The 22,230-nt window shown below is 34.8% G+C and overlaps 2 protein-coding genes across 4 annotated transcripts; one reads left to right on the top strand and one right to left on the bottom strand.

Annotated features, from left to right (window-relative positions):
* Window positions 1-478: 478 nt before the first annotated feature.
* pcgf1 (polycomb group ring finger 1) lies at window positions 479-13,106 on the top strand. 3 transcript variants are annotated; one of them, NM_001007158.2, is given in 9 exon segments: window positions 479-616; window positions 6,198-6,303; window positions 6,429-6,581; window positions 6,658-6,729; window positions 6,849-6,954; window positions 8,360-8,402; window positions 8,512-8,598; window positions 12,407-12,487; window positions 12,927-13,101. In NM_001007158.2, coding segments are annotated over 9 exon segments (786 nt in total). In that variant the 5' UTR covers window positions 479-529; the 3' UTR covers window positions 12,978-13,101.
* Window positions 13,107-18,811: 5,705 nt separating this feature from the next.
* lbx2 (ladybird homeobox 2) lies at window positions 18,812-21,880 on the bottom strand. Its single transcript, NM_001007134.1, has 2 exons — window positions 21,244-21,880; window positions 18,812-19,912 (listed from the first exon to the last, which is right to left on the bottom strand). The coding sequence occupies exons 1-2, from the start codon at window positions 21,569-21,571 to the stop codon at window positions 19,467-19,469; spliced, it is 774 nt and encodes a 257-aa protein (NP_001007135.1). The 5' UTR covers window positions 21,572-21,880; the 3' UTR covers window positions 18,812-19,466.
* Window positions 21,881-22,230: the final 350 nt, after the last annotated feature.

Here is a 22,230-nt window from a genome sequence, read left to right as displayed (position 1 = left end):
CAAAAAATTGACTGCTTACTAGAACAAATACACAGTTGTTTTACATCATTTAAATAAAAATCCTCATTTCACTCAGATTTAACAGCAACAAAGTGACATAATTATAATAATGCAATATTATGGTTTTAAGAAACAAGCTATAAGAGGAGGAAAATCATCTCAAATGGTTTTAGTATCAAGTCTTCAACCAAAAAAAAAGGTTCATGTTAAAAAAAATTAAGTGCTCATAATGGGTTTTTCAATGGCAGATTCGCAATTTATTCACTTTAATTTACTTTAATATCTAATTTAGTTAACCTCCGTTTAAATTCCGTCTGAAATCTGTTCCTGACAGTGGGAAGCCTATTACGCTGTCAACTACCACTTTCACAATTATGTTACTGTGAGTTGCAGCTTTCGAAAGACCCGGTGATAATGTCAGCGTGGGATGGAAATGATTGTGTGTGGAAGAACCAGCAGGTCCCCCCGCCTCTCAGCGACCGAACTCACCCACTCTCCCGTTACCCGGAAGTATGCAGAATTCCCAAAGATGGCGGAGCAAGGTCCGATGGCGATAGCTATGCGGCTAAGAAATCAGCTGCAGAACGTCTACAAGCTCGACCCTCTAAGAAACGAGGTGAGTGAAAGAAACAAAAATCGCTTCAGCGTCCCGTTCATCGCCGCTCTCCACCCGCGTGTGCTGTAAACGCGCGTGAGAGGAGCGATAATCTGTGTGGCGCGAAAGCCGAGAGATGGAGCGCGAGCCCGAGCTGCGTGTCTGCGCAGGCGTGAGTGTTGCGAAGAATCAATCCACTGTGTCTAGCGATTGTGTTTTTGTTCTCCGTGGCGAGGCTTTTCTTGTCAGATCTGGTCCAGGTCGAAGCTCGTGCCCTGTAGTTTGTCCCAACTCCAAAACTGAACACGCTGATAAAACTCTGCACTAATATAACGGTCACCCTGCATGTCTCGTGTTGCGATCTGATGTCCCACATGTTTATTAATGCGCACTGGCTCTTACGAGCGAACAAGTGCATCGATATGATATAATGCAACGTGCTTTAACTGTAGCGCGTGCCCGTGTTGACGGGATATGCGTTCACTTCAGAATCCAGTCATGGGACGTAATGTGACCCCTAAGGTGCATTTGTGTGTCTTGGCGTTTTCTTACCTCGACATCGATTCCATGTTTAATTCAGTAGCTTGTGGTGCTGGCAGTGATTGATACTAAACCCGCACTCGCGGAGATACTTTGGTGGTTCGTTTAACCAATGGCAGGTTTGTTTACAATTTTGACACCTGACTTGCTGAAAACTGAAGCGCGCTCCAAGTGAAATGAGCGTGCGTGTGATAGTTGTACGCAACAGAATTCGCTTTTGTAACTCACACAGTTGTCAGGGGTGGCTTTTAAGTCTTAAAAAAACATACTTAATCATTTAGCTTTAAGTTAATTAAGCAATTGTTACAGTTGAAATTGCTTTGGTCATATCTAGTTTGCCTTTCACTTTTAAGCAGTCATGCAGTTTGACTGTTCAGTCAAAAATAGTTTTTTTACTGACTCTCTGACCATTCAAGGTCACTTTTTTTCTCTCAGTAGGATATTAAACAAATAGAGGTAAAGTTGGTTTTATATTCGGATATTCAGACTTTCTCTTAAATAACATAATTTCAGAAAAGTATTATTTGCAAATTCTAAATGGGACAATCATATTAGCAGCAAATGACGATCAAAGTACAATATTGTTCACAGTGAATTAGATAGTGTTAATGTTGTTTGAAGTCATACTTGCATGCTAATTCCAATCGAATATTCAAAGTAACATAATAAACAGTATAGGGACTTCTAAATGAAAGAATGTGCGAATATAAAACCAACTTTACCTCTATATTAAACAAGAATCTCTGCTGAAACTGTGATCCTTCGTGATTTATAAAGCTCAAGTAAACAGTCTTTGGCTCCTGGAGAGTCAAAAATATGAGCAATTCCAGCGTTATGGATGTGACATTTGCAGTAAAAACTTATAACATAAATTTGCATAGAAAGTATACCTTAACATTATATTGAAACTTGTGTTTATCTTTTCCAAAAAACTGACCACAGAGTCATGAGATCAGAAAAATATCAGTCTGTAAACATGTTTTGTACTTTATATGAGGAAAATAAAGATGCGTTATGGATGTGACAAAAAAGTCAGCAGGTTTGCAGTACACATACTTTGTAGAAATTCTGTGAATTAAACTGCACTACGCAAAAGAAATGATGTTAATCAAAAGGATAAGAGTTGGCTCTCTATAGAACAAACATAATTTATTTTATTTTATTTAAGATTTTCACATTTATGAGGAAACAGTGTCGTCATGGACTTGACACCTCTCTGTTATGGATGTGACAGATGTGAAATTGCCACTTGTGTGTCTTTAGTAAATCAAATATAATAGTTTTAAAACATTGATGGATGCATTTTTGAGTATTTCTAAAGTACTGTAAAATACTTGCTTACACAAAACCCCAAGAAACAGTTACCGTATTTTGGTGACAACTTAATTTTTTTCATGGAAAGGTTGACATTTGCACGAAATTGCTCATATATAGACAAAATAAAAATGAACTCCTTTGACTCCTGTCAACATTGAGGACTTGAAGAAAGTGTCGGCCTGTCCGTGACAGGAAGCTTTCTGCAACAGACTGTTGTAAATGTTAATGCACTCTTAACCATTTCCAGAGGTTTGGGATACAGGTATTACAAGCATTTACCTCCCAAAAGTACAAATTTACTCTCCTTCAAGCTGTCCCAAATCTTTTTGAGTTTGCTTTTAATGTTGAACACAAAAGAAGATATTTTGAATACAGAATACAGTTCTTCCATAGTTGACTGAATACAGTTGACTTCCATAGTAGAAAAATCAAATGATATGCTTTCCAGCTTTCTTCAACATATCGACTTTTGTGTTCAATGGAAGAAAGAAAGTCTGACAAGTGAAGGGTGAGAAAAAATAATGTATGAATTTTACGCTTTGGGTGAACTATAACTTTACAGATCTAAATAATGTTAGTTATTTTTGCTCAGACTGAACATTTTGCTTTAAAGACCTCGGTGTATCATCAGGATCCACATATACTCTAAAGTTTGTGGGTTACTTTAACTAAAACTTGGGTAAAATATGCACAAAACCTACTGCTGGCTTCAAGTTTTTTTAAGTTAACCAAATAAGTGTTCATAATTAACACATATTTACCCAGCATTATTTTTGGACTCCTCAAGTATTGGTGGCCATTGCCATGCTTTTTATGAGTAACCAGAGTCCATGGTTTCAGCTGAAAATCTTCGATTGTTCTGTTCCACTGAAGAAAAGTGTAATATACACTCACCGGCCACTTTATTAGGTTCTCCTGTCCAACTGCTCGTTAACTCAAATTTGCAATTAGCCAATCACATGGCAGCAACTCAACACATTTAGGCATGTAGGTCAAGACGATCTGCTGCAGTTCAAACCGAGCATCAGCATGGGGAAGAAAGGGGATTTAAGTGACTTCGGATGTGATATGGTTGTTGGTATTTCAGAAACTGTTGATCTACTGGGACTTTCATGCACAACCATCTCTAGGGTTTAAAGAGAATGGAATATTGATTTATTTCCAGTACCTTGTTGAATCTATGCCACAAGGGTTTAAGGCAGATCTGAAGGGTGTCCAACCTGGTAATCGCATGGGATGATACCCATTTTTAAGGTAAACCGCGTTTTGGAAAAGTCAAGGTTTTAAAACCGCAAGGCATTTTCAGATATAGCGTTCCTACGATATATGTAAGGGTTTTATTCATGTTTTATTTGAAGTTTTTTAGGACAACATTATCTCCGGTGGAAAAGATATTCAAAGATGTCATGAAATCAGTGTTTTTAAAACTAATGAAGGCAGCAGAAGTCAATGATTTATCGTATTTATTTAACTTGACATGTTTACTACTCTAAAATACTTTAAATGTTTCTTAAAATAAAATATATTCTCTTTAAAACAGTTTTTGTTTTTACCCAGACATTTAAAAAGAACATATTTTAGAGCAGTAATGGCACTACTGTAAAACCGTGACACCGAGATATTTTTATCCAACATTATCATACCGTCAGAATCTTTTACCAGTCCATGCCTACCTGGAACTAGTAAGGTGTACCTATTAAAGTGACCGGTTAGTGTAGATGTCATTGCTTAGATATTCTGTATGTGTCAGCTGTTACTTAAATTCAGACTCCAAGTAAATAACTCTCTCAAAATACTAATAGATCATAAAAACTGCATAATGATTATAGGAGATAAATTAGGTTAAAGCAGCTCAAATATTTGAAGTCGCTTTGGTTCTGTTATAATGCAGGACAGTGCTGGATTGAGTGTTTAACTGTATATGGGTCACAGACGAGATGTCCCATTTTGGAGCCTGCATCAAATTAAATATGGAAAAGGGATTGTAAATACACAGAAAACATACAAGTAAACAGTCCATTAGTTTTTCATTAACTTTTGAGCAATTCCTTGCAAATATCATGGAAAGAAATAAGTTTTATTTTAGCGATTAAGCTTTTTCTAAGGTGTTTGTGTACTGTACAAACACTCAAAAATGTCTCCGTCAATGTTCAAAATGTTCAAAGTATTTGATTTGATTTACTAGAGTCACACAAGTGCTAATTTCACATCTGTCACAAACACAACAAAGCTTTTTCCTCGAATATACAAAAATGTAAACAAAAATAAATTGTTCTACAGAGAAACAGCTCTTATTCCTTTTTTAGCATTGTTTCCTTTGAACTGTGCAGTTTAATTCACTTAATTTTTTACAAATTATATTGTTTACTGTAAATTGACAAGCTTTGGTAGCATCAATAACACATGTATGGTTCTCTCATGTCAAATATAAAACACATTTTCAGATTGACATTGGTCACACTTTATTTTGATGGTCCGTTTGTTGAATTTAAGTTACATTGCAAGAAATTCTCATTAGATTATACGTAGACTGACAGGTTGGGGTTAGGGTTAGTGTAAGTTGACATGTATTTGCAAAGTTTCTTATAGTCAGTTGAGTGTCTGTTAAAGGAGCAGTATCAGCAGATATTGAGCAGACAGTCTACTAATACTCAAATGGAGCAACAAAATAAAGTGTTACCTTGACATATTTTACCCTTAACTCTGTGGTTAGTTGTTTTAAAGCATATAAACAGATGTCTCAATATACTGTTAACATATGTGAGTTTAGGCTCATACATAATGCGTGAATTTCTCCTTTGAGAACATAAATTGTCAAAAAATCTATGTGAAATAATGCTCCATTTTCAATTAGCAAAACACAGTATTTGATGCAAAAAAACATAACTAAATATTTTGACCAGTACTAATTAAACTTAGCTGGGGGGATACGCAATTTTAAATAAAGGATCATACACAATTTTATACAGTTTTAAATGTTTACACCTAGTGGTTTGAATGGAATTGTAGCGGCATAGTATGAAGATCACAATGAAAATTGCAATAACTGCTTGATCTTCAAAAATTTAATTTAAAATGTTATTCGTTTATCCTTGTTCATACTATAAAATTACATGCTACAAAATGCATGCATGAATGCTCACACACAGATCTGGCTATAGTTTTCTGACCTGTATGTTATGTTATGTTTGTTGTATTGTACATGATTTGTCTCCTGTAATTTGTTCATCTGTTTATAAAAAAGTAAGTATATAAAACTATTATTACACTGAATGACATACTTTTGGTTGTCTTCTGTTAATAGTGTGAAAACATATAAAAAATAAATAAATATAAATATATATATATATATATATATATATATATATATATATATATATATATATATATATATATATATATATTAGAACAAAATAATATGAAAAAGTCGCATTTAACGTTTATTGTTTTGATACTTGAAACCCCTTAATTTTTGACCTACACCTACCTACAATCACAATAAATTCTGTTGAGCATGTGAACACAATGAACACAATGGCCAATCAGCAGTGTTTAAGTACAGCTCTTAAATGTTAGCGAGAAATTGACGTTTTAAAAATTTCAGTACCAAATACCGTTTGGTACCGAACTCGACACTTTTGACAAACCTACTGTAGATACGCATTCATGAACTTCTGCTAATGTTACTGAATGTCCACTGGCATAATAATCTCTGACCTGTTTTTTTTCCTGTATTGTACCACAGGAAGAAGTTAAAATTAAGATAAAGGACCTAAATGAACACATTGTGTGCTACCTCTGTGCAGGATACTTTATCGATGCAACCACCATCACAGAATGTCTCCATACATGTAAGTATCTATCTTTCTTTTAGTTACTCTCTATTAGATTTAACAGCCTACATGCTAGAGAAACTCTCAACTACTTTATTTTTGTTGAATATCTGCTAATTTTCTTTCCCACCATCTCTTCCCAGTCTGCAAGAGTTGCATTGTGAAGTATCTCCAGACCAGCAAGTATTGTCCAATGTGTAACATCAAAATCCATGAAACACAGCCGCTGCTGAATCTGAAGTTGGACAGAGTCATGCAGGACATCGTCTATAAATTGGTTCCAGGTCTACAGGAGAGTGAGTACAGAGAAGTGGAAGGTTTAAACGTAAAAGAGTTTAAACGAAGTTTAATCCTGCGTCTTGAACTTTACAGGTGAAGACAAACGAATAAAAGAGTTCTATCAGTCACGAGGTCTCGAACGCATCATACAGCCATCTGGAGAAGGTCAGTGACAGCATATACTGATGAATTATTATTATATTATGATATTAGTTATATTTTAATTTAAGATTTTTTTTTTTTTTTCATTTTTTTGTAAAAAATTGTATGTTTTATTTTTTAAGAATCAGTTCCAGATAATACAGGATTACCGTACACAAGCTTTGACCACTCAAAAGCCCACTTCTACAGATATGATGAGCAGGTCTCTTTATGTCTGGAAAGACAAAGGTAAGCCGACAACAATTTATTTTTACATCACTGTTCAAAACTCTGAGGTTGGTTGCTTAGCTTTTAGATTTTTATTTTCATGATTATTTTCATGTAAACAAAAAAGTAACACTTGTAAATGCTGTTCTTTGAAGTTAATATTCAAAACAAGCCTGGAAAAACCCCCCACAAAAAGTAGTACAACTGTTTTCAAAATACATTATAATAATAATAATAAGAATGTTTTTTGAGCACCATATCAACATAATAGACTAATTTCTTAGAATGTAACGCTATATGAACTTGCAAAAACATAAATATATAATAATAAATTATAATAAATTAATAATAATTCATATATATATATATATATATATATATATATATATATATATATATATATATATATATATTAAGGCTGCAGAAAAATCTAGTGTTGCAATGTTTTGCTGTTCTGCAATATATTGGGATATGAATACAATTTCATAATGTAAAATAATGTATGATTTTAGATTGCATAATATTTATAAAAAATCTACAAGCAGATAAATACAATGAAGAAAAAGATGAAAATTAATTACACAATGATATAATGCTTTCAGAGGTTTCATAATATATGGAAACAGTAGTTGAAAAATACAATGCAAAATAATAAACATCGTTGTAAAAATAACAATAAATATTCAGATGTTATTAAAGTTAAAAATTTTAACATTGCATATTCTGCGATGTGATTCTTGCGAATTATCATATTGCGATATCTATGCTAAAGTTATATTGTGCAGCCCTAATATATATATGTTAAATAATGTTAAAAGAGGCGTGGCTAAGAATATTGTGGATGAAGTAATCAAACATATATATATGGTAATTTCCATAAATGATCATACACATTTTTAACAAAAAACAAATATTTTAGTATTGTAAGTAAAGGCATCATTGGTTAAATCCTAAAGTATGTGTCAGTTCAAAATAAACAACATTTATTTTGCGAATAACTAATCAATTGTTCAATCAATTGAGTTAATCTACTGAAAACAAAATATATTTGTTTTGGTAATCTTTAATTTAATTGTTAAATTAAATTTAATTGTAAATTGTTAATTTAATCTGACAATTTGCTTTTGCGTCGGAAGTAGCTGTCCTTTTCTGATGATGTCAGTTTGATGACTTCATCCACAATATTCTTAGCCACGCCCCTCTTATCCTTAGTTTATTTTGAGAGAGTGATGCGCATAAAGAAAGCCCCGCCCCCTGCTCAATATTCTGTTTCTGTTGAACATACTGAAATAAAAGTCTCAGCAACTTCCAGTTAACGTAGACTTTATGAATCATGTTTCAGAAGTATATATTTTACATTTTTATTTATTTATTTATTTTTCTGTGGTCAAAAGCTTCCTCTTATCATTTCGTCTTGTTTTTACAGTTCGTCGTTTTCTGGCAAAGACAAAAATAAATTAACTCTACAGGTAAGACAACAGCCTAAACAGGAATATGGACGTACATTCATTTACTCTTAACTTTAGCTGTTTTACTATTATAAGTGACGATGCATTTTCATGTTTTCTATTTCCGCAGCAGAAATTTGTACGTTGTTCAGTCAGGGCGGAAGTACGGCATTTGAGGAAAGTGTTATGTCATCGACTCAACGTGGAAAAGCATCAGGTCTGACACTATTTTTCATCTTTTTTTCCCCCATTGCTTTTATATTTTGCACCAGAATGAAACGGATTGTTACCTTCAGTTGCCTTTTTTTGTCCCACATTTAAATGCTATCAAAAACCTACTTTTAAAAAATAAAGAATGACTGTAATTTCAAAAGCAACTCATGAACACTGTTTTAAGTGTAATGCCAACCCTTTCCCCCATGTACATTAAATGTGCTTGTTGTTGTATTTATTTTTTGTTCTAAAATACAAATTACGATTGTTCTATCGTGATTTACAGAGGACACACTAAAATGTCAGTGTAACAATAGTTTGCATAACTAAGTAATATTGTCAGCAGTGTTGGGGAAAGTTACTTTTGAAAGTACTGCATTACAATATTGAGTTACTCCCCTAAAGAGTAACCAGCTGCGTTACTTTTTTTGTAAGTAATGCGTTATGTTACTTTTGAGTTACTTTCGCATTTCTTTTTCTGACCTGGCTGAGGCCTGATCTCCTTTAGAACTTGTTTTTCTTTCTTTCTTTCTTTCTTTTCTATTATTAGAGGAGTTCTGCAATTAACGATGCACGTATAACCTACACCTACATTTACCTTTGAAAAAACAGAAATTTTAGGATGTTATCTGAGACCCCAGGCCCAGAGCTTTACATGATATAGATACAGATTATTGAAGGCTTAAAGCAATGTGTTTACTACTTTTGTACTATTAGTCTTAAGTAAAATCACTGTCCATTTGAGACTATAATCCCATTTGCTTTTCTTCGATGCTTCCAAAATATTGAACACATTCTCTCATTGACTGTGTGGTTCATTGTGATTACTTTAAAGGTGCTGCATGTAAGTTTTTGACTCTTCTAAAGCATAAAAATAGCATAATATGTTTGCAGAAATTTAAGAAACATGCTAAGTGAACATTCTTGTTTATATGAAAAACAATGCTGAAGTCAGATATTCTGGAATGCTGCTGGAACGCTCTCTTTGTTTATGTTCTTTTAAGCTGTCCACTGTAGGGCTGCACGGTTAATCAAAAAAGGATCACGATCTCGATTCGACCCTACACACGATCTTAATTCAGCTTTTCTACGATTCAGCCAATTAAATTTTCAAGGTCAGGAAAGAAGCAAGGCAGTCGCACAGTTCATCACAGGAACATGAACACCTTCCAATGGTGTTAAAATAGTCAAATACTGAATTAATATGGTACAATTAACCCAGAAATGTCATTTCTGTCTTCTTGTAATATTTATTCACGACCGTCAAATCACACGTGAGCTGACCGCGAGGCTGTTTGTTTACTGTCAAGAACGCATGCACATAAATGGCGGCTACTTTAGTGAACACAACCTGCATATGCTGTGAATAACAGGTAATGAAGTTGTAAATAATATTTAGTTTGTTGCAGAGCGATCATTTGAGAGCTGCGCTGAAAGAATGATTTGCATGTGTGTGTTTTAATCACAGTGACAGCAGTCATGAGCAGCACTTTGAAGTGAAAATGAAACTGGCCACACATTTAAATGGTCATGTAGGAGCCATACGTTGTACATTGGCGAATGGCCACAAGGTGTCAGTAGGAGAGTATATAACTGTGGCTTCACTGCATGGAGGAAGAGAGCGTTGGTAGGAAGCACACAGTTTTTGACTGTAACTCAACGTAACGTAACAACTTAAGGTAACAGAGAAGTGTACATTATAGAGTAAGGAAAATTGATGAAGGATTTCTGTTGATTGGAAAATAAAGACGTTTTTTTTTGCATCTATTTTGCCTACGGATTCTGACTAAAAAACTTGCTTGCTCTACCAACAATAGCGGCCATGGAACAATGCTACAGATCATATGGCATTTTACAGATATAATTACGACAAGCATTTGATATGTTTCATAGCTAACACAAAGTGTTGTGCATGAAAATAAATGTTTAACAGTGTCTGCACTCTAGCCTGTAATGTTGAATATAATGCAAAAAGAAATCTGATAATGACATGTCAGATTTTACCAGTAAAAATAACTGGTCTAATAATGCTGTCAATAACAGATGACGAGCACATGTCTTAAACATAATAAATCAACTTCATGATTATGAATAGTTCTATTCTGATGTCATCATTTTACTGTGAATTAACAAACTGGACATATTGAAAGTCTGTTTAAGTCCACCATAATGACTATACAAAATTTAGCATTTTAAGCAACAGTAGACCTACACATAGGCCCAATATTGTTGTTGTTGTTTTACCATATCATCACCTTAGAATTATAAAGTTCTATCTGACATTTTTGTCAAAATTTAATTATCGACATATTCTTACTAAATGAAAACTTATTTACATTATCGGATGTTTTTTTATAAGTTGTTTACATTTTAAAACTTAAAAAAAAAAATTTCACGTATACGGTTTGCTATATGGATTGCAAAAACGTTGAAGCTCAATATCCCAAAATCATTCAGAACGCAGATAGAACCTTATAATTCCAAGGTGACGAAATGTTTGAGAATTAACAATAATAATAACCCACTCATATTAACCTTTTTTTTACATCTAAAAAATTTGTGAGAAAGAATCATGATCTTGATTTTAAGCAAAAAAAGATATTCACATTTTAGCCAGAATCGTGCAGCCCTAGTCCACTGCCAGTTTAGCCAATTATATTTCAGCACCCTGGGTTGCCTTGGTGGGAAACCGAGTATTTCATTCATTCATTCAGAAAGGCTCTGAAAGCATGCGTCCGTGACCGAAATGCGAGATCTGGTGGACAATATCTTATGTATTCCGAAATGAGACAGGTTCAGTTCCACATGAGGTTATTAAATAGCAAACTATATAAATATTACGAGCGTAAATGGCAGAAATGTAAATACAGCCATTTAGAAGCTCAAAATATGCACTCACTCACGAAATGGTAAGGTTTATAATCCATTTAATACATATTAACCCTTCTTAATGTTAAAGGGCACCTATGGTGAAAAATCTACTTTTCAAGCTGTTTGGACAGACATGTGTGTAAGTATAGTGTATAGACCATCATATTCAGGTGATATAAACACATACAGTCCTTTTTTTTCAATTTAACAACAAAAAAAAAAAACGGTGGACTAATTGGAGCGGTTATAGACCGACCGCAATTTTACGTAGGAGTGCGGTCCCCCCGCCCACCAATATTGATTGACAGCCTCGCGTCACGATCATATCCTCAGTTACTTGTTGCACGTCCACCATTTTTAGCATGTGAGTCAAATCGATATCACTAAAAGAACACCCTTGCTCTATTTTTTTGATGACAAGCTCATTGGGCTCAACACAAGATCAACATTCACCACATTATCGCTGTAATCAAATTTATTGCTTGTACCTTTTGCGTGGCGCGGTGCCGTGCATTTTGGAGTTCTTGGCGTGGGTTTCTGTCGGGGTGAATGCGGCAGAGCTTCTGGTCAGCGGCTCGGCGCTGTGTGGGTTTCTGTCGCAGTGCACGCGGCGGAGCTTCGGGTCAGCGGCTCGGCGTGGGTTTCTGTCGCGGTGCACGTGGTGGAGATTCGGGTCAGCGGCTCTCTCAGTGACGGTTGGGTTTAGGGGCAGGGTTGGGTGACACGCTTCCTTTTTAAAATCGTACATTTTTGTACGACTGAACTCGTGCAAATTAATCCCTAAACTAACAAAATGTAAAATACTTGCGTGTCCTCGTGAGATCAGGCTGGTTCAAACTGATCTGCAGTCAGTGAGATGTTGATCAAATCCTCTCAGCTCTGTTGTTTTACAGCCTGTTTTCTTCTTCTGTCCTCATTGTTTGCTGTTTGTTGCTCTACAGGTCCAGATGTTATTCAATAACGAATCGCTTCCAGATCACATGACCATGAAGCGTCTCTGGCTCTCTCACTGGTTTGGAAAGGTATCGCAGTCTCAAGCATCTCCAGCCAATTTCATACCGCATTCTTTCACACCATCAGCCTTGCTTGCGTTCCCATTAGGTGGGATCTTGATATATCTGGCACATACTAGCGATTTAACTCGCTGAAGGAATCTTCTGAGGGAAATCGCAGGCCGAGATTTATTAGCACTAGGAAAAGCCATATGCCTGATGTCGCCTTGCGGTCTGCAAAATGCAATGGTCTTGTTGTTCTGCTTATTGCCTGATGCAGTGTCTTGCTTTGGTTTTTCGAGTGTTGTGAGAATTAAGCAAGTAGTCGTATGTCTTGTATGTTTTACAGTGCGACCGATGATCTGAACGCAGTCTCTGTTTAGTGTCAACATCTTTAGCCTTTTTTTTTTTCATTCAAGTGTCTCTGATTTGAATATTTTCCTCTTTTTTTCTCTCTCTTTCTTTTTAGGCACAACCACTGGTACTCCATTACACTATAAAAGACAAGCGGACGAGATAGGAGTGTGTGAAAATATCAACTGGTGTACATATTTTGTATTTCACATATTCTATTTTAATAGATTTCTTGTGCATATAAACTTATTTTTTGGTTTTGTATTTTTTGAAAATAAATTTTAAGTGGTTAAAATTGTATTGAGCGTGTTCTATTGTGGTTTTAATTATTTTCTTTTTGCATAAAAAAATATGCATGAAACATTTTAAGGTGTGTTTGATGCACGTGTTGCATGCACAGTTGAAGTCAGAATTATTTGCCCCCCCTTCGAGATTTTTTTTTTTTTTTTATATATTTTCTAAATGATGATTGACAGAGCAAGGAAATTTTCACATTATGTCTAATAATATTTTTTCTTCTGGAGAAATTCTTATTTGTTTTATTTCAACTAGAATAAAAGCAGTTTTTAATTTTTAAAAAACATTTGAAGGACAAAATTATTAGCCTCTTTCAGCAATTTTTATTTCAATTGTCTACAGAACAAAACAATCATTATACAATAACTTGCCTAATTACCCTAACCTGCCTAGTTAACCTTATTAACCCAGTATAACCTTATTAACCTAGCCTTTAAATGTCTCTAAGCTGCAGAGAAGTGTCTTGTAAAATATAATTTACTGTCATCATGGCGGATTAATACATCAGATATTAGGAATTATTTATTAAAAATATTATGTTTGGAAATGTGTTGAAAAAAATCTCTCTGTTAAACAGAAATTGAGTAAAAAATAAACAAGGGGTCTAGTAATTCCGGGGGGTTAAAAATTCTGACTTCAACTGTAGCTACTATAGTAATTACGCAAAATTATATGTAACCCTTGTCCTGACCTTAACCATATTAAGTACATGTTAAGTACAACTAACCTTTGCCCTGACCTGAACCACATTAAGTACATGTTAAGTACAATTAATTAATATTACTTAGTAATTAAATGATTCGTTTTACTGTAACAAGGACACCTTAAAATAAAACATTAACAAAATAAATGCGATTAAACACATTAAATGCGCTTATAAAAGGTTTATTGTTATGGCTTGGTTTAAAGGCTGTAAATAATTACAGAAATTATGTATAAAGTACCGGGTTTTACACAATTCCTTTATGTTGTTAAATTTATTAAGGTAAATGTTTTCCCAGATTTAATTGGATTCGACATAAACAATTAGGCTCCCCAGAGTTGGTTTGGGCTGGAAGGGCATCCGCTGCGTAAAAATGTGCTGGATAAGTTGGCGGTTCATTCCGCTGTGGTGACCCTGAATTAATAAAAGAACTAAGCCGACAAGAAAATGAATGAATGAATAAACAATTAGGTTGTCCCAAAAACAATTTAAGAATAATGGGTTGGTTTAAAGGCTGTAATTAATTACAGAAATTAGTTACTGGTGTAATTAGACATTGTAAAAAATACTGGGCTTCACTCAAGACAAATCGATGAAGTTAACTTAACCGTGTTTACAAATTTAAGTGGCTTCAACATAAAACAATTAAGTTGTCCCAAAAAAAAAAACACTTAAGAATTGTTGTTTCAACTTATTCTAAATAAGTATAACAAGCAGCAAAAGTATTTTTTTAAGTGCAGACGGGTATTTTGCAATAATGTATGTATACAAAATAGATGCATTGTACCAACAATTAATATCAGTGTAAGTGCATAATAAAATGGGACCAAAATTGCGTAAAAAGTGTCCTTGTTACACGATGCATTTAAAATCTTAATAACAGTTATGCCTAAATACGTACAAACATAACCCTCATCCTACTCCAAACCATTTAGTAAGTAGACATACTCCTTACTTAAATCTACAAAGTTAACAAAGACACCGTAAAATAAAGTGACAACCTAAACAGATGTATTTCGAAGTGAGCCGCTAGGGCGCGGTGTTGGTCTTCAGGAGAGCTTTACTAACACTGCTGCTCGCCGTCAGTCACCTCACATTGACTGTTAACATCATTTCGAGGCATTTTCAACTCGGGTGAAGTGCTCTTTAGATGTAATGTAAACCTCAGCCAAAATGTCAAGTACTAGCCGCGGTACTAGGGAAAAAACATACTTGTGTCAACCCCAAAAATTCAAGCGTCACAAGAGGGGATAGTAACTCTTATGTAGGCTAACGACTGTAATTAGGCGCTTCAGTTCTCGCAAACAGGAAAACAAAAATCTGTCACTCAAACATCAACAGATTTTCAGATGTTCTGTCGGTCAGTGAGGACAATGTTCTGAAAATGGACGATTTCAAGAATAGATACACTTTAATAGAATGTATCCGCTTTGTTAGTTAGTTACTTTGAGACTAAATGGCTACACTGATTTTTGCTCTTAAGACCAGCCCCATCCTTTTAAAAGTAGTTTACAGCATGGCTTCAAAATAATCAGACATATCAAATATGATTTTTTTTGTTTGTGTTTATTAGTGTAGTTTTATTTTATTATGCTACTGCAGTAGCAGGCCCATAGCGAGCCCGGTAGGGTTGGTTCTTTTTTCTCAACTGTGGATCTTTTTGCAGCTATTCGCCTCATTTACTGTTTATTTGTGGGATTTACATTCTGCATTTTGGTGACATTTTAAGCACTATTTTTTAGCTGGATTAGCTTGTGGGATGGTCATCATAATCACTTTTTAATGTACCAACATATTTCCTATTGATTTAGAATAAATAAAAATGAATACTTATTTTTAAAATACAAATTTATTACATAAAAAAATAGGAATCTGTTAAAGTTTTAGATTAAAAATTTTAGCCTACTGTCATTTATTATGCAAATTAAAAAACTGACCATCATCTTTCCTCAGTCAGAATTTGCCTATTTAAATAATTTAAAAAATAAAACAATAATAATAACAAAAAAAGAGCTTTATGATTTGTCTTGCCTGTCTTATGAAAAAAAGTACATTTGATCGAAAATTTTTGGATGACAACAATAGACAAATTAGTATTTAAATTAATATGTTTTATATTAATATTTATATTAATATATTTTAATATGGTCTGCTTTTAGTGCTTCACATATTTCATTAATATTTTTTTTTTGTTTTAAGAATAAGCTCCAAGATTTAGAATAAAATTTACTTAAAATGTTTTCTCTATTTAAAAAGAATACAGTAGTGAAAGATGACTTCACTTACACCCGATTGTATGTTTTTTTGCACAGCTGGATGTTGGACTCATGAAAAATAATAGTTTGCATTGGCCAAAACTGATTAGCTGAAGTCACATGATGTGACAGTCAACAGATGATTCAGCTTGGCCTTAAAGCCTTTCTAAATGGGTTATTTTCTAAATTTATGATGGTGTAGCAGTCAAAATAGGACAAATGGTCCATGTATGGGACACATTCTGGACCTTGTCATTGAGGGTCGAGAATTTGTGGTCTTACGAACCACCCGAACCCCACTGGCTACGGGCCTATTTCATAGGCCATATTATGCGTTAAATCCCCTATGAGGTACGTGCTTTAGAGCACGACTTTGCTCTTCTTTGTTTGCAATAAATGTTTCAGTAATCTTAAAAACTTAACTATAAATTAAATTAATACTTAAATATTTTAAATAAAACAGATATATAGGCAATTAATGTAGCCTATAATTATAGGCCAATATAAAATATATTAGTTTAATCCATATTAAGATTAAAATAAAAGGCCTGTTTTAAAATATGATATCGCTAAAATAGATAAAATATCTGTTTAATCGTTAAAAAATAAATAAATACATAAATAAAGGGCAAGCTTAGATTTTTTTCTGTAAAACTACTTAGTCCAAGATGATATGGAGTTTAATAGCCTATATTTAATCAAACAGACTAAATAAGCGTTATTTCGTTTGATTTCTGATATTATTTTTTTCATAGCTGCCATGTAAATTTAAAAAAATAAAAGGAACACTTAAAAATATTAATAATAACAAAACTCTATAGGATATTTTAAACGAAAATATGGGTCAAATATGGATAAACCTTTTTTTATTATTCCAACAGTATACTTAATATTATATGAAATAATCCAACATTTTAAGAAAATTGAGAATAATAATTTAAATTATTCTCAATTTCCTTAAAAAAAACCCTGGGTTATTAATTAGATATTTCATGTAAAATGCTGGGTATTTAAACCCAAATTAAGAAAATTATGGGTTAAATTTGGTCCAATTAATTTAATAAAAAAATAACCCAGTAGTTGTGGATTAGTCCCTGTTACATCCAGAATGGAGTTTAATGTAATATTTGATAAAAAAAACAATTTGTCTATCCATGTAAATAGCCATCAGGGTTTCTGCAAGTTTCTTCAGGTAAAATTTAAGACTTTTTAAAGACCCTTTTTAGACCATTATAATTTAAATAGACTTAGGGCTAAACACTAAGTATTCTTTTCTAATGGATTACTAATAAATATAGTTTTTGTATTAATGGAAGCTCGTGTAGGGATGTGCTGCATTAGTTTTCTTTCTCTGCTTAGGCAATTTAAGGAAAATTCGCTGCAACAATGTCTAACTGCTGTTGTTTATCTCTTTGCAATGAAAACAAATATTAAAAAAATGTTTTAAGATGGACGATTAGTATTGGGTGTGGACCTAATTGAGTAGCTTTACTTGGGACAGATTTCAAGACCTGTTTTAAATGATTTAGATCAACAACATAATATTTAATTTACCTTTAAAATCGAAAATTTAGTTTTTGAAATTTGAGACATTAAGACAGTTAAAATCACTGAGCCTTACAAATCGAGTAATTTTACCTGCTTTAATCAAAAATTATCTTTGTATTTTTTCGGAAATTACACTTCAAATGCAAATATTATCTGTCTAATAGGCTAGCCTCACGCTGTGAAGTCGTGGCTTTCAGTCGAGCACATTAATATTCATATACCTTCGAATTCCAAACATTTCGATTCTCAGTAGGAACCCAAAGCATTTGGATCTATTGTTCAGACTTCAATCTGGACAGAAAACAGCAGGAGAATGTGCGTCTGCCTAGACAGCTCTGAGAACTGCGGCTCTTTGCACAATGCGCTCATAAAAATCTACTTGACTTTTCAACCCCAACTATTCCGAGCGATTAGGCCAATTGTACCTCCATCTTCTCGCTGCCCAAAACCGCTGCCTCGATCTGCTCACAACAGACACAAATGGGCCGAAATAAATCCGGCAGAGTCAAGAAGCAACAAACCTCCCCATTTCCATCGGGTTCCTTTTGAGATTTATTCATTAGGAACCGCATGCAAATAATTCGCTATTCATGGGCGTTTTTTGAACACACGGGCACAGATGTGGGGTATTATTTGGGCTCGACCGAGCGAAACTGTTAATGCGCGCTCAAAGGCGGGTTAACCTAATCAATCACGTTGACTAGTTTGTGTTAGAGAAGATTCATAAACCATATGGCGCAAGCTTTATGTTGTCCTCGTGACAATGTGAGAGGGGGAAACCTTGTTCAGTTGTCCTAATTAAGCTTCAAGCACTTAACACACACACAAACACTCCTAACGCACACAATGAAGCGATGTGTAAAAGTGCTCTGCCTCTTTCAGCTGTTTAACTCCGCGAGAGTGTGCCATAAAACAATTTGCATAAAGTATTTTATGCAAGGCACTTGTGCTTAATTATACTGTATAAATGCTTATGAAAGGGTAAATTTCAATTTAATTGCTGCCTTAAATTTTTAGGTGCTGCTAAACTATTGTTAATTTAATCAAAGAAACTACAAATTTAGTAAAAGCAGAGAGACATTTTAAAATTGTGGCATAATCATGGAAAAGAAAAGTGTGTTCATGGGAGAAATATTACTTTATAATTCGGCTCAGCATATACAGTGCATGATTAAATACTGACTCAAGGTAAAGAAACATTGTGAAATTACATATACCCTTTATTTACATAAATGAGGATTAAATAGAATGTTACAATAAATTTAACGAGTTAGATGCATCATAACTTGTTATATATATACACAACCTTGCCCTTGCATTGTTTTGGACATACATCTTTTTTTTTAATAATTTGTAAATAATGCCTGTAGGAATTGTGTCAGGAACTGGGATACATAATGTCAAACTTTGGGAAATTACAGTGCAGAACCAAGACTGAAAAAAAAGGTTTCTGAGGACATCTTGTGTTCTGAAATTATTTATAAATATATAATTCTACTCAGCTGAAAACTGAATTGAAAATCACTTTTGGCTTAAGAATTTCTACAGCGTTCATAAATGTGTGTCATAAATGGTGTAAACAATTGCACAGGTTTCCTTTGAGAAAAGAAATGGAGAAATAAAGCTTAAAATGTACATACACTTTTTGCAGTCTTGATACTGTACCATTTATCTCTAAGTGTTTCTTATGAAAGCGTATTCCTTAAAACCGTGTCTTCCATCTGGACGTCAGAATGTAGAGGTCCTTTCAATAAATTAAAAATAAGGGAGACAGAAAACGTTCCTTGCATTTCAAGTTCTTCCGTGCAAAAAGTCGTGAAAAATGCCCTTCTCTGAAAACAAGGGCCTGCGTTTAATCGTCCACCTCGATTTCCTCGTCCTCCTCTGAGAACTCGTCTGTGGTTTGGCCTCTGGACGAGGATGGGGACTGTGGAAAGGCTCTTGGGGAAAGACTGGGAGAAATGGGCCCCGAGCCACCGTGAGCGTCTTCCATGTCCTCCATGGACACCAGTTTCTGCAATGCCTGTGGTGGGATTTTCTTGAGAGACTCTACGTCCGCCTTCATCTCCTCCAGATCTCTCTTGAGCTTGGCCCGTCGGTTCTGGAACCAGGTGATGACCTGCGCATTGGTCAGCCCCAGCTGCTGTGCTATCTGGTCTCTGTCAGCCGGTGAGAGGTATTTCTGGTACAAAAACCTCTTTTCCAGCTCGTAGATTTGGTGGTTGGTGAAGGCTGTGCGGGACTTCCGTCGTTTTTTGGATGCCTGTCTTTGGCCAAAGGCGTTGATGTGTTCACGACCTTAAAATGGAAAGAAAGGAGAGTTGATTTCCAGGAACACATGACAGAAATAATGCATGCAGGCAGTGTGTGTGTGAGAGAGAGAGATCTATACAATTTCATATAAGTTGGTAAGTCATTCTCAAGCAATATACAGATTTATATTAAGTAAAAAAGCTTGACTGGATTTCCTATTTTTGCTTATTTGGACTACAATTTCTATGAAGGTTACTCAAAGTTCCTTGGTGGTCCTATTTTTGGATGTACATGTTTCTTGAGTTGCTATGTGGTTCTCTGGAGACTAAAAAGTCCTTAATAACTTCTTTATATTAGTGTTTTGTTTCTATAAATTTTACACCAACAAAGCAAACTGTACATATAATTTTTAAAGATTTTTTTTGCATAATCAAGCTGCAAAATCCTGTTTGGTTCAAATTAGAACTTTTATTTTTGAGTGTACACACTGTTGTGTTATGTGATAGGCCGCAGTTGTTCATTCCAGCTGCATAACAGCTGTTCTTGAAAGAAGGGGAGAAACTTTCCAAAACATCTGAACTATTGATTGCCAAGTAAATTTGAAATATTTGATGTGTTAATCAAGCAGCCTATCACGCCACAGGACTGGCCTCAATCGTATTACCGACGACCTTAACTGCTAGTTTGACCCACAGAGACAGACAGTTCTGCAATGTCAACACGAACGTCATGATCTAGAACTGTTTTCAGTAAATATGTCAAGCAAACATGAATGATTTCCATCACTTTAACATCCTCGTAAACGCACGTCGATTTTTATCATATATATCATATATCATATATATCATATATCATATATATGAAAATAAAAATAACTTCGTTCTGTAGAAAAGGGTAATTTAGCTACTGACATTAACGGATAAGGCAAAACATTTCATAAAAAAAAAATGAATTAAAAATAGCAATTCGAGAAAATGATTGCTTGTTTTAAGAGGGGATATTTGCTTGAGAATCTAAGAAGTTTTGATTTTCAGGGCGGTGGGTGAAATTCCTGAAATAGTGACAATCACACTCTACGAACCGCTATTGAAATTCGGTTTAAAAATATGTAGGCTATGACAAAGAATTTAATAAATAAGCTAAGGTTATCTTCTTTTTTACCTAAAAGCGAAATAAATATGCTCCTTTTGACTAACAAGTAAGAAATAGTACACATACATTTGTATGTGTTCGTAAAAGGCTATTTTGTTTAATCGATGTCGTGTAAAACATGCATTTATAAAATGATGGCTCGCATTTTCCAAAAGCGTCACTAAAAATCCATATGTGCATTGAAAACAAGTGCGATAATTCGTTAATAATTATGAACTTTTTACCTTCTGCTGCTTGTATAACGCTGACTTCCAAACCCTTAAATGTTTTGCTCGCCAGCTCCTCCAGCGCGCACAACGGCGAGGACGGGGCGCTGATCCCGTTCCGAGATGCGCTCGAGCCGGTTACTTTCTCCAGCACCCGCGGAGGGCACAAACTACCGACGGACTTCTTAACGGAGGGCTTGTTTAAGATATCCTCAATGCTGAACGGGGTGAGAGGCTTGTTGGAGTTGGCCGGAGGTGGGAGTTGGTCCAAGGGACCCCGCCGCCTCTCCTCGCCGCTGGACTGCAAAACGGATCCTGCTTTCATGTCTTTAGAGCTGGAGGTCATCTCAGTCCCAAGAAACTATTTCGAATAGAAGTCACCTAGCTCGCTCAAACTTGTTTATACATACAAAAGCCTTGTCTGTTCCTTTCTTTACAAAAAATCGTTGTTGTTCCTCACTCTGAAGAGGCTCTCCAAAAGCACCATGCTTCAGGCGTCACATGCAGGAAGGCACCCGAACTTTAGTCCTCATACGCGGTGTTCTCTGAGCTGCTCCATGAAGATCTTCACCGTGTGTAGCCTTAGTGTCTCAAGGAGCCTCAAAACAGCAAGCAACCGCTAACGAGTTCTTGTTGATTGCTTTTGTGAAGTTCAATTAGAGAAACACTACACTACTTGCTGACCCGCTGCTCCGTCGTCTTAAAGGGCCAGACCATAATAATGAATTGGACCGAGAATAGGAGGAGTTTCCCCCTGAAGTTTAAAGAGAGGGGAGATGGCTCGGGATGTTTATGCATCTGTTGATGCATCCCACTCCCACTTAGGGAAAACCACGTGCTCCACCCGTATACCACCCTGAAAAGGGAGAGTGTGTGCTCATTAACACCAACACAGCCTTGAGTAAAGCAGTACGTTAATTAATACAATTTCATTTTAAAACAACAACTCAATTTCAAAACAACAACAATGATGATAATAATAATAATAATAATATGATTGATGAA

This window comes from Danio rerio, chromosome 14, assembly GCF_049306965.1.
Source record: "Danio rerio strain Tuebingen ecotype United States chromosome 14, GRCz12tu, whole genome shotgun sequence".
Lineage (NCBI taxonomy): Eukaryota > Metazoa > Chordata > Actinopteri > Cypriniformes > Danionidae > Danio > Danio rerio.
This window is presented reverse-complemented; position numbering and strand designations above follow the sequence as displayed.